Source organism: Bombus pyrosoma, linkage group LG2 (genome assembly GCF_014825855.1).
Source record: "Bombus pyrosoma isolate SC7728 linkage group LG2, ASM1482585v1, whole genome shotgun sequence".
In the NCBI taxonomy this organism is placed as follows: Eukaryota; Metazoa; Arthropoda; class Insecta; order Hymenoptera; family Apidae; genus Bombus; species Bombus pyrosoma.
Window position 1 is genome coordinate 3,487,364 of NC_057771.1, and position 11,499 is coordinate 3,498,862.

General features: G+C 29.0%; 1 protein-coding gene and 1 long non-coding RNA gene across 3 annotated transcripts; one reads left to right on the top strand and one right to left on the bottom strand.

The window, feature by feature from the left end:
• Nucleotides 1-802: 802 nt before the first annotated feature.
• On the top strand, nt 803-2,033 carry LOC122572449. Its single transcript, XR_006318457.1, has 3 exons — nt 803-990; nt 1,100-1,321; nt 1,380-2,033. It is a non-coding gene; the product is annotated as an uncharacterized LOC122572449 (long non-coding RNA).
• Nucleotides 2,034-2,943: 910 nt separating this feature from the next.
• Nucleotides 2,944-11,440, bottom strand: LOC122577189 (centrosomal protein of 152 kDa-like). 2 transcript variants are annotated; one of them, XM_043748336.1, is made up of 13 exons: nt 11,052-11,440; nt 10,038-10,908; nt 9,877-9,965; nt 9,582-9,782; nt 9,212-9,247; nt 8,764-9,003; nt 8,469-8,641; nt 7,916-8,377; nt 7,497-7,819; nt 7,292-7,395; nt 5,910-7,223; nt 5,624-5,816; nt 2,944-4,126 (listed from the first exon to the last, which is right to left on the bottom strand). In XM_043748336.1, exons 1-13 carry the CDS (start codon nt 11,166-11,168, stop codon nt 4,110-4,112), a joined length of 4,140 nt encoding a protein of 1,379 aa, XP_043604271.1. In that variant the 5' UTR covers nt 11,169-11,440; the 3' UTR covers nt 2,944-4,109. The 2 variants fall into 2 exon arrangements, with proteins under 2 accessions (XP_043604271.1, XP_043604277.1); XM_043748342.1 differs by lacking the exon at nt 9,212-9,247.
• Nucleotides 11,441-11,499: the final 59 nt, after the last annotated feature.

Here is an 11,499-nt window from a genome sequence, read left to right on the forward strand (position 1 = left end):
GCTCGTAATCTACTTAATCTCTCTGTATGCATTTGAATCGTGAGTATTAAATTAGGTTTGGATTATTTTTTATTTTCCGGCCATCATGCCGTGAGGTGGCCGGTTAGACTGTGATTGTACAAACAGCGGTAAACGGTAAAATTAACATTTGATGCATTGGCATTAGTTGTGCCATTGCTTATTTTACTGCTTTGTATGATCACGGGCTTACACGGATTTGTAGAGTTAAGATTTTTGTCGATCAAATATTCATAAGGCTGAATTTTCAAAACTGTTTAATACTGTTAAAAATAACGGCTTTAACAACCTAAAATACTCCTGAAAAGACATATTCAGATAAAAAATTTTGCAATCCAGATACCATACTTTATCCAAATATGTTAATAATCACTTTCTACAAACTGATCGCTATTATCTGATTTTGATTGTTTTGCTATAAATACGTTGAGTGCAAAAATGAAAAACAAGGAAGAATGTGAGATACAGCTAAGACGCTCCATACAATTTATTTAAAACTTATTAGCATAGCTATATTTTAAAACATTTTCTGGAATATCCCGGAAACTAGTCGAAATAGAGCAATGGTGTTAATCCAGACGGATTTTTTTCCGCTGGGGATATAACTGTGTAAACAGATTTTTTAAAAGTCCATTTGTTCAAAGAATATATTACAATCTGTGTTCGACCGTTCGCGGAGAGACGCGATCGCGAAGAAGCGCGCCAACGAGAGTCATAAATTCCCGTTACGATTTGATAATCGACGCCACGAATTGGTCGATCTCCTATTTCGGTTAGGATAATAGAGGTGGTTGAACTGATGATAACACTTAGTTAACAAATTAAAATATACTCTTTATTCCAACAACTTTGTAGATATAAATAGTTACGCGTGGTGCGTGTAGATGTATTCTCAGCGAAGTATAAATAGTAAGTTAAACTGATGATTGATTAATGATCGAAAAACCAGTCAAGAGATGGTGACTGACGTAGGTATGAAAAGCCAGTCAAGAAATGGTGACTGACGTAGATATGGAAAGCCAGTCAAGATATTGACTGGTCAACGGATGAAAAACCACTCAATATATTGTCTGGTCAACAGATGAAAAACCAGTGAAGTTCGGTGACGATGCTGTCGCAGAGAAAAAATGTTGCTGGGTGTTGGTCGTCCCACCAACGGTCGCTTGTGGGTGGAAATAACCGTTGAACATGGAAAAAACCCGACCTTCCCATTTTTTATCTGATTGAACAATAACCCTAAGGAACGTCTCGAATTGAAGGATGTTTTGTAGCAATTAAGGGTCTTGACAGTAAAGTAAAATTGGTTAGTTTTATGACAGTTCCTTAGGATTATTGCAGTCCGACTAATTATATTTGCACAGCTAGTAGCCGCTTTGACCAAAGGATGGATTCTGGTTTATGTAGAGAGTCACCGGACGTAACAACCTAATACTTCTTCATTAATGTTTTATGTAAATATTTATCGATTTTTACGTAAAGTGTTTGTGTAGATTGTAGATTATACATCTAAACTGTAAATATGGATAAAATAGATCATTAATTTTTCACAAATTAACAAACATAATTATTACTGAAATTTGCTTATGCGCGGTGTTTTCCAACAGGTAAATAAAAGTTTACAGGCTGATTTGCAGTATTATTCTAAATAGAAATTATCAAATAAGCATAGAAGCCTTACAAAAGTCTTTAAAAATTATCATATCAAAATTACCAAAAAGTACCATAAAACTTATAACTCCAGGTAGGTATAAAGAGTCTGCTGTGCTGCTTTCTGTCGAAGATGCCTACATGGCTTAATTTGAATGCTTAATTATCTGTCTAAATACCCTGAATATCTTTTACATTATGAGTTTACACTCTTTGAAACTTTTTGTAATCGCATTTGAAATGATTTTTAAAGGCTTTCATTAAATGTTTCGTTAAACTGGTTTAAGTTATTACAAAGTTTCTAAAATTTCGTGTCATACTATTTAATGCATAAAATTAGGGATATTCGTTCTTTAATAAAATTTATCATCGACACATTGCTAAATAATCTTTTTATGGGTATAGAAAAAAGTATCGGTATATATATAGACGCTCTCATGGAATTGAAATTAAGCTTCACAAAATTCGCAATTCAGATATTTTATACGATAGCGCTCAATCTGTATCTATATCTTGGCCATAGATAAAGCCTATAATATAATATATCGCGGCCACAAATATCGGTCGTGATATATCTACCAAGTAAACGAGCGAAGGGAACAATGACACATAACTCCTTACGGTAGCTGATCATTATTTGATCTATGGGGTGAATTTAGTAAAGAGGTTTGTTAGATTTGTTCGCGCGTAGGGATATTTCGGCCGATTTTGAATTGTCTTCAAGAATTTTAGCATGAAGAATCATCTCTTAAATTTTTTTACACCTGTAGCCGAACATCCTGTATAGGATGTTGTAAATATTCGGAAGTCCGTCCAAACCTGAAAAAGGAGGACTAGGCATAATAAATAATAGTAGGAATAAATCTCTGGTAATTACTGCTGTAGTATATTAAACTTCTCTATATCAACGAAAGACAATTTATGATTTGAATAATTTCTTCTAAAAGAATTTCCATAGAAAAGGAGAGAAAGAGAGACTTTTTATTTTATTCTTTGTATTTCAAGAAAAAATTTCAAGTACGACGCTTGATATACTTTTTACAATAACATTAAGTAACATTTCCTTGTCGAGTATTGTTAAACTGAGGATTGTAATTTATTTGGAAATTTTGGTAGCTAATGTAAAAGACTATAATATAGATTTCATTTCATATTGTTTCATTTGTATCAGTTTGTATATATAAACATGTAACAAATATATATAAAAGTATATATAATTAATTTTCATATTTTTGTATTTGTTAATCATAATGAAAAAATAAGAGTTAAGTTATGTTTGTAAATATTTACTGAGAAAAATTTATAATCACTATATGTATAAATTTATAGTATAGTAATAAATTATATTTTTTTACTTATTATATAATTCTCACTCCTAGGGGACATAAAATGGGATTTGATTTACAAAACACATTAAATCACACAGCCTTCCATCCCATATCATACCTTTCTGGCCTTACATTCCTAGTTTGTATCCACACATATCCCTATCCTTTGGATGTCATTTTGGTACTTAATGTCTATTCTTGTTGCTAATATCAGAGAAAGCATCAAACATCTTTTTACTTATATCTAAACTTTTGCCTAAGCCTACTTATCTGATTCTGCTAATCTAAACTATCCTCAAATATATTACTATTATTATTATTATTTATTTTAGTCCGTGCCTTTCGGTTTTGGATGAGCTTTCGATTTACATTTCTTACATTTATTTTGCTCCTTATGTATCTACCTCTCCTCTTGTCTACTCTATTGTATTGCACTCCTTAGCTTATTCTTATTTCTAACAGTTACAAAATATATTACTATGATTTACAAACTACAGATTAAGCACTTCTCTTGTCCTTCCCTTTCTCTTTATTGTCCTATCCAGTTTTCTTAATCAGTTCACAGAGGTTCTTTTTCCTTCTTCATTTAATAATTTTTCTATATTGTATGTTCTGCCCCCCTCCCCAATCCTCGCATCCCTGTGTAGTCTTTCAATTAGTGCTTTAGGATCTCCAAATCTCTCTCACATAAAATGTACCTCCTTCTTTCTTTATTTTCCCAAAATCTGTTGTTTACTTCAACATTCCCACACCTCAATCAACAGTTCTTGCGACCAACAGTTAGCTCACCCTTTATCCTTCTTTTTCTAAGTACTTGACTTAAGTAGATAGAAACAAGTGGTAAACTTATACCATCTGTTATATTTTGTTCTATTTATTCTGCTGTACTCTTTTTAACTGTGCACTTCCTTGTCTCTTTCCCTTATAATCCTTTTCTTCATTTTCCTTTCTACGTTCCTCATCTGCTCCATTTCTTTCTGATTCTATCCAATCTTCCACATAATTCTCTTCCTTCCTTACTATTTAATGTAACATCCGATTTTATCCTTTTCTCCTTCAAACATTGTTCCATTAAACTGTCACCTCTCCCTGTTTTGTTTTCGAACTTCATGGCTCTTATCCTGGTCTGTATTCTTATTAGTAATAAATTATGTTAATATAATTATATTTAGGGTTTCAATTAATTTAAATTGACTAATTAATAGACACCGACATAAAATCTTTATTACAAAAAATAAATTAATTCATTCTACATACAAAAATACAACTAATATTAATAATACTCTCTATTTAGTGATGATTTAATAATTATATTATTATCAAGAATCATCATTATCAAAGCATGACAGTAATGACACCGGTAAAATTAATAGTTTATAATGTACGGCATATAATGCACAAATATCATAAACCATACTTAAGATGTGATAAAAATTTCTGAAATATATATTTTTCTTTTTTAAGAATTAAAAAACGCTTATTAATAATTATTTTTAAAATCTGTATAAAAATTTTATAAAGAAAACTAATCGCAACAGTCTGTGGTTTGATAATTAAGAGTATGTTACACGCATTAAATTGATCTTATTTTATAAATTATAAGATTAGAAAAGAATTATGGCTTCGTGATTCATTTACAGAAATGTTTACACGTATTAGTTTGTACAAAACATTTTATACGCATGTGCTCAAAAATTAAATAATATCAACTTTGAGGCAATGTCCTAAATGCCAGATGAATATTCAATTTCAATGTACAACATATCGGTTACATTTAATAATTCGACTTTGCACATCAAAGATAAACGTAAAATTTTTATTTATAACATGAATTTTTAATTTAGAATTTAACGTGAATAATGTCATTCATTGTCTATTTTGTACAATCTTAATATTAATATCTTTAATTCCTTTTAGGATATACATATAAATCGTAAACAATTGTTTAATACTCAAAGGTATACTTTGATATTTTCAATTACAATGAATTTATGTTTATTTTACTAAGGAAAAAGATCTATATATTCCAGTCTTGCATTATGTTATTATGTCATATGTTTAGTAAGAACATGTGACTGAGCGTCTCATTTATACAGAGAGGAGGACTTACTTGTTTATGGTTTAAATATAGACAATTTATGAAATTAGGAAATAATATTAATGAATGTAAAAATGATTCTCTTCACTTTTTACAAATTCACATTCTCCCACGATTAATATATAAATTTTAGTTGTAAATTTCAGTAATTATAATTAGTATCCTCTATTAATTAACTGGAAATTGTACTTTAGTATTATCGTTTAGATGACATTACTGTTTGTAATTATGTTACTATTCCTTAAAATAAGGTACAGTAAATAAGTATTGTTAATTCTATCAATATACATCTGCCACTTTTAAGTGATTGGTCCCTAACACAAAAATCTCCTAATAGAGTGTTGTACAATAAAGTGCTTTAAATTAAAAAATATCTAGCCTCTTCTAACTACTTTTTTCCATTAAACTATATTGCATACTAGAATATTAATATATATATATATATTTATATATATATATTAAATATAATATATATATATAATATATATATATATTTTTAAAACTAAATATTAATATATACTTCAACATTTACTTTTGTACTTCTGTGTAAGTCGCATTTGTTCTATTCTTTCAGTATACTGACATTCAATTTCTTTAAGTTTTTCTTCTTGAGTACTAACTATTGCATCAAGCTTTTGTTGTAGTTGATTCATGGCTTTTTTGTATCCTTCCTCTATACGTTTACCTTCACTTAATGAAAATTTCTCTTGATTCACTGCATACTCCTAAAAAATTTTTAGATATTAAATTCGTAAGATAGAGGAAAATTAATAAAATGGGTAAAATAAATATGATTTACTTTTCTATTACAAAATTACCTTGTAATTGTTCGCAGTCTTTTTTGCTGACTGATATTTAGTTTTTAACGTATCGATATTACTTTTCATTTCTTTTTCTCTTTCTTTTAACGTTTTTATCTCTGTTTTTAAATTTTCTTCACTTTCCTGTAACTGCTGTAATTTTTCATTCATTTCAACTTCTTTATCTTTTACTTCCCAAATTTCTGTAACCCACTTAGTCATAACTTTAGTCATTAGATTTCTATCCTCATCTACATCACTTTCTTTTTGTTTTAATTCTTCTTGCAACTTTTCGATTTCCAACTGTTTCGCTACCAATTCCTTATAACAAGTTTCAATCATTTGACTAAATCGTTCCTTCGCCACTTTTAAATTTTCTACTTCCTGCGTCTTTTCATGACATATGCTTTTTAATTTTGAAAACTGTATTAAAACTGTTTTATATGTTTCTTCCAACTCATTCCTTTTTTCTCGATCATGTTCCTCTATACGTTTAAGTTCTTCATGTACCTTCTGTTCCATCTCTTCGCGTAACTCTTTTACCATAACTTCCCTTATTTTTAGAAAATCTGTGCCCTCACTTGAACTACCTGGTGCTAAATTTAATTCAGGAAATACTTGCTTTTGATGCTTAACATACTGTTCAAATTGTTTAGCTTGATTTTTTAACTTTAAAACAAATTGATCTCTTTCTATTTTTATTTTGTCAAAGTCTTTTAATCTTTCTAGTTCCTCTTCCTTTCCTTGTAAATTTGTTTCTAATTGTTTGATTCTTTGCTCCATAACATGATTACTCTTTCTTCCAGCCTTCAGATGATTTATCTTAATACTTAATTGTGTCGCCAAATCTTTGTAGTGAGAAAGTTCTTTTTCCAATACACATTTTGAATTTGATGATATTTCACTATTTTTTTTTAACCTACCCTCGAAATTTCCAATTATATTTTTCGTTTCTGATAATTCTACTTCTAACTGCGCGATTTTATCTTTATAAATGCTTGTTTCACTAATTAAACTGTCACATTTTTTTTTTAAATCTTCATTTTCTATTTGATACCGAGATACCTTTAATTTTACATCATCAGAGTCTTCAATCTTTGAATTTCGCTTGATACTTGATAATTCAGAGTCAAGTTTAGAAATTTTAGTAATAAGATTATTCCTTTCACTAATTGCATTTTCATATTTCTTTTTCCAAGATTCTTGAGATATTTCCATCTGTGCTGTCTTTAACTTAGCATCATCTAAGGCAGATTGATATTCCAATACCTTTTTATGCTCTTTAACTGCAGCATGTAGTTTATCTTCTAAACGTTTACAATCTTCTTCTAACTATAAATGTATTAAGTTTGATGAATTTATATATAGCAGACAAACAATAATAAACAAGATATATATACCTGATTTATTTTTTCTAAATGTTCGGAACAATGATCTGGCAAGTGAACACTTATCTCTTGGTTAGGGTGGGCATTGCGTAATTCATTTAAAGCTTCTTCTTTAGCTGTAAATATTAAATTTATGATAGGTCTTAGTAAAATTTTTAAACATATGAAAGAATAAAAGACATCCAAATTTTATTGTTTTAAGCAATATCAATTTTACCTTTTTCAATTTCTTGGTGAATTTTGTTTATGTATTCATCTTTCTTCTTCCTTTCACAATTTAGATCTTTTTCTAATTCAATTACTTTATTTCTGTGCATGTTGCACTCTTCTGTTAATTTTTCTGCTATCTTTACTTGTGCTCTTAAATCATGTTGGTATCTTTCTATATCTATTTCACGTTCTTCTAAGTTAGTATATTTTTCTCTTAACATTTTGATTTCAGATTTGTGTTCACTTATTAATTGTTCTTTTGTACTACAGATATCTATATACAATTCTTTAACACGATCCAACTCTTTTTGCGTTTGTTCCAATTGCACACTGTAAGTTAAAACATTTATCTCATCCATTTTAAACGTTATGATATTAACAAGCAAAAGATATATTTACAATAACAGAAACAATGTTGATACTTACGATAATTGCACTACTTCAACTCGTGCTTCTTGCCTAACTCTTTCTACAGCTTTAGCATGTATTTCTAAATATTCTTTATTGTACTCATCAATGGTGTCTTTTTCTTGCTGATTTATGTTTTCTTGGTGTAATTTTGTAAGTGTTTCTTCATTAATTGCTAATGTTTCTTTTAATTTCTGTTCTAATTTTGTTTTTTCTTCTCTCAATGATTCGCATTGTTTTTTTACATCACTGAGATGATTGGACAACTTCTGTATTTGAGCATTTGCTTTCAAAGCTTCATTCGTAAGTACAGATTTCAATTCTTGTTCTAGTTCATTAACACGTTTAGCGTATCGAGCTGCTTCTTGTCGACATGTATCTGCTACAATTAAAGCTTTATCAACTTCTTCTTCTTTTTGTGATAAAGTATTTTCTAGTCGAGTTATTTCTTTCCTTTTGACAGCTTGTCCAGCTAAACATCTACAAATATAATAAGATAACAATAAAATTAATATTCTACCACATAATAATTTCCTGCAATATAAAATTACTTTTAATTAAAATGAATTACCTTTGCAATTCTCCCCTTAATTTATTTGTGATATCATCATAGGGCTTTGATTTTGATTTATTATGAAAATCGCCTAATTTCATTTGTCTAATAGAATCAGATTCTTCTTCTAATGTTGTAGCTAACAATGAATCATACTGTGCAGCATCATTTTTTGCTATCTCTAATTTATTCTATATATATATATATAAATACATTATTATTTTTAATATTAATCTTGCACATTTTTTAAACTTATTTAAGGTATATAGTGGATTGAAGCTGTTCCTTAAATGTAAATTAATACTTTAAGTACCTGTAATTCTTGAATCATTTTTTGCATTTCTTCTCTTTCTTGCGTTAAAACTTTAATTTGTGCTTGAAGCTGCATTACTTGCTGAGCGTTATTTGTAGCCATAAGATTTCGACACTGCGCTTGACTTTCTTCTAATGCTTGTGCTAAACGATTCATTGTATCTCCTTTCTCAACCATCAATGTTTCATTCGCCCTTCTTACATCAGCTAATTTATTTTCCAAAGCGACATAAGATGCTTCCTATTAAAATTCAAGAAAATCGAGCATGAAATTACGATAATTTAATGAGTTAAAATATAATTCTTCTGTTATAAATATGACTTTTTAATAGTACTCTCATGCAAAGAAAATAAGTACATATATGAAAACCAAGAAACTTATATAATTATACAATATGTTCTTTACAAGAGCATTATAATTCTCAAAAAATACAATATCAACAACTTGCCCAAATACAATGATTGTTGGAATCCATATTGAACAGCTATGACACAAATATTTATTATTATTATTATTATTATCATTATCAACATCATCATCATCATCATCATCATCATCATCATCATCATCATCATCATCATCATCATCATCACCATTACCATCACCATCACCATCACCATCACCACCATCACCATAATCATTATTATTATTATATTTGTAACTTAATGAATATTAACAAACAACAATATTTTAGCGTATCTTTATTATAATAATTTATAATAAAAAGATATACGCTAAAATCTAATTATCTATCAATATACATTAAGTTATAAATAAATATGAGCAAAATGTAATACATAATGTAATACTAGAAATACCTTTGCATTAAGTTTGTCAGTAAGAACATCTATTTGAATTTGCATATTCTTCATTTCAACAGCATGTTTCTCTTGCGCTTGTTTCAAAAATTTTTCATGTGTTTTATCATTTGCTTGTAATGCTTGTACTCTTTCTAATACAGCTATTTTTTGTTGTAATTCTATTACAGAATCTCTGGCAACATTTAATTCTTCTGTCATCTAAATTTTGTAATTTTTATAATTAGGTAATTAATGCATCTAATGCTATTGTAACGATAAAACCATTGTTCAAAATAGTACAGGAAAGTCTTACATTTTGATTAGTTTTCTCTAAAACTGCATTTTTCTCCTTCAATGATGTTATTTGATTATGAAGATCAGCAATCTCAGCTTTTGCATCAACTACAAGAAACACTTAATTTTATAATCCTTTATCTAGATAACATTTTATGAACATGTTTCATTAAATCTTACCCAAAGCATGTTGCGTTTGATTTTTAGATATGTTTGATCTTTCAATATCAGCCTGTAAAAGTGTTATTTTCCTACTAAGCTGGTTCTTCTCTTCTTCTTTTTCCAACCGAACTTGTTGCAATTCTTCTATTAATCGCTTAACTTCTTTCATTCGCACTGTATATAAAACTTCTAATTGTTCCTTACTATCATACTCGGCCATTTTATAAGCTACACCATCATCTGTTGATCTGCCATTTGGACTCGTTTTGTAACAATGATTTATATGATCAGATGTAACATTGTCACCACCTCCAAACTCATGAATTTGCTTACATTGTACATTATTGTCATATCCATCGATATAACCATTATTTGAATAATTTTTACCTTGAGCATCGTAATGATTAGCTGGTGTGTGATAATTATACGAATAATTTTCATTAAATGTATAATCTTCTTCAACTTGGGTTCTTAAATCTTTAGGAAATACAGAGTTTGGTAATCTTGTTAGTTCATAAGGTGTTTCAGCAATAATATTATGCATATCATTATCCTTATTATTTTTAGAATATGGAGTATCAGTTTGATCATATACATCAAAGTCTCTTTGTATATCGGAGATTGAAGGAGCGATTTCCATCTCCGACCTATGATTTATTATAGTACTATCATAGTTATTTGAATTTTTGACATGATCATAAATACCAAATTCTTTCTGTTCTTGAGATACAGTTTGATCTTTGGATGATATAATTCTCTGAGGAGAATTTAACATAGTATTAGTAACTTCTGATCCTTTAGTACTATCTTGATAATGGCTGTCATTATTAGAGCTAATGTCAGAGTCATCATCTAAATCATCAAACGCATTGTCCAAGAGATCCTTGATCTAAAACATTAAACGTTATCTATTAAAATTACAATCATTGAAGAATAAACTCTTTTGGATGGAACTTTTTAATTAAACCGAAAATCAAGCAATAAAATTGGAAAGTTAAAATAACGGAAGGAATAAAGTAAAGGAAGATGCACCTCTTTATTACGTTGCTTAGCATCTTCTTGTTCTTCATCTTCTTCTAAGTCTTGTATATTTGTATTTAGTTGGATATTTTCTGAACCTAAAAATAAGCTCAGACCTGGACCCTCCATTCCTATCGTCTGGCATACACGAATTTATCATAAAAACCAAACATTTATAGCCAACATATTTTTGTTTATAACACCATAACCTAAACGCAACAAGTGGGTCACAGAAAATTACTTTGAACTATAATCCCAGGTTTAACAATACATTACAAAGTCTTAATAAGCTCATTTTTACTAATCTCAATAAGTCCACGACAAACAACTCCGAGATTATTAAATTTTTGGAATGATTATACGCTCTGCAATTTGCTTGTAAACAATCTTTGAAAAGTCAAAATGCATTACAGGAAGTCTATATGCGGAAGTAAGCTTTCTGATTATCTCTGCTTTTCTA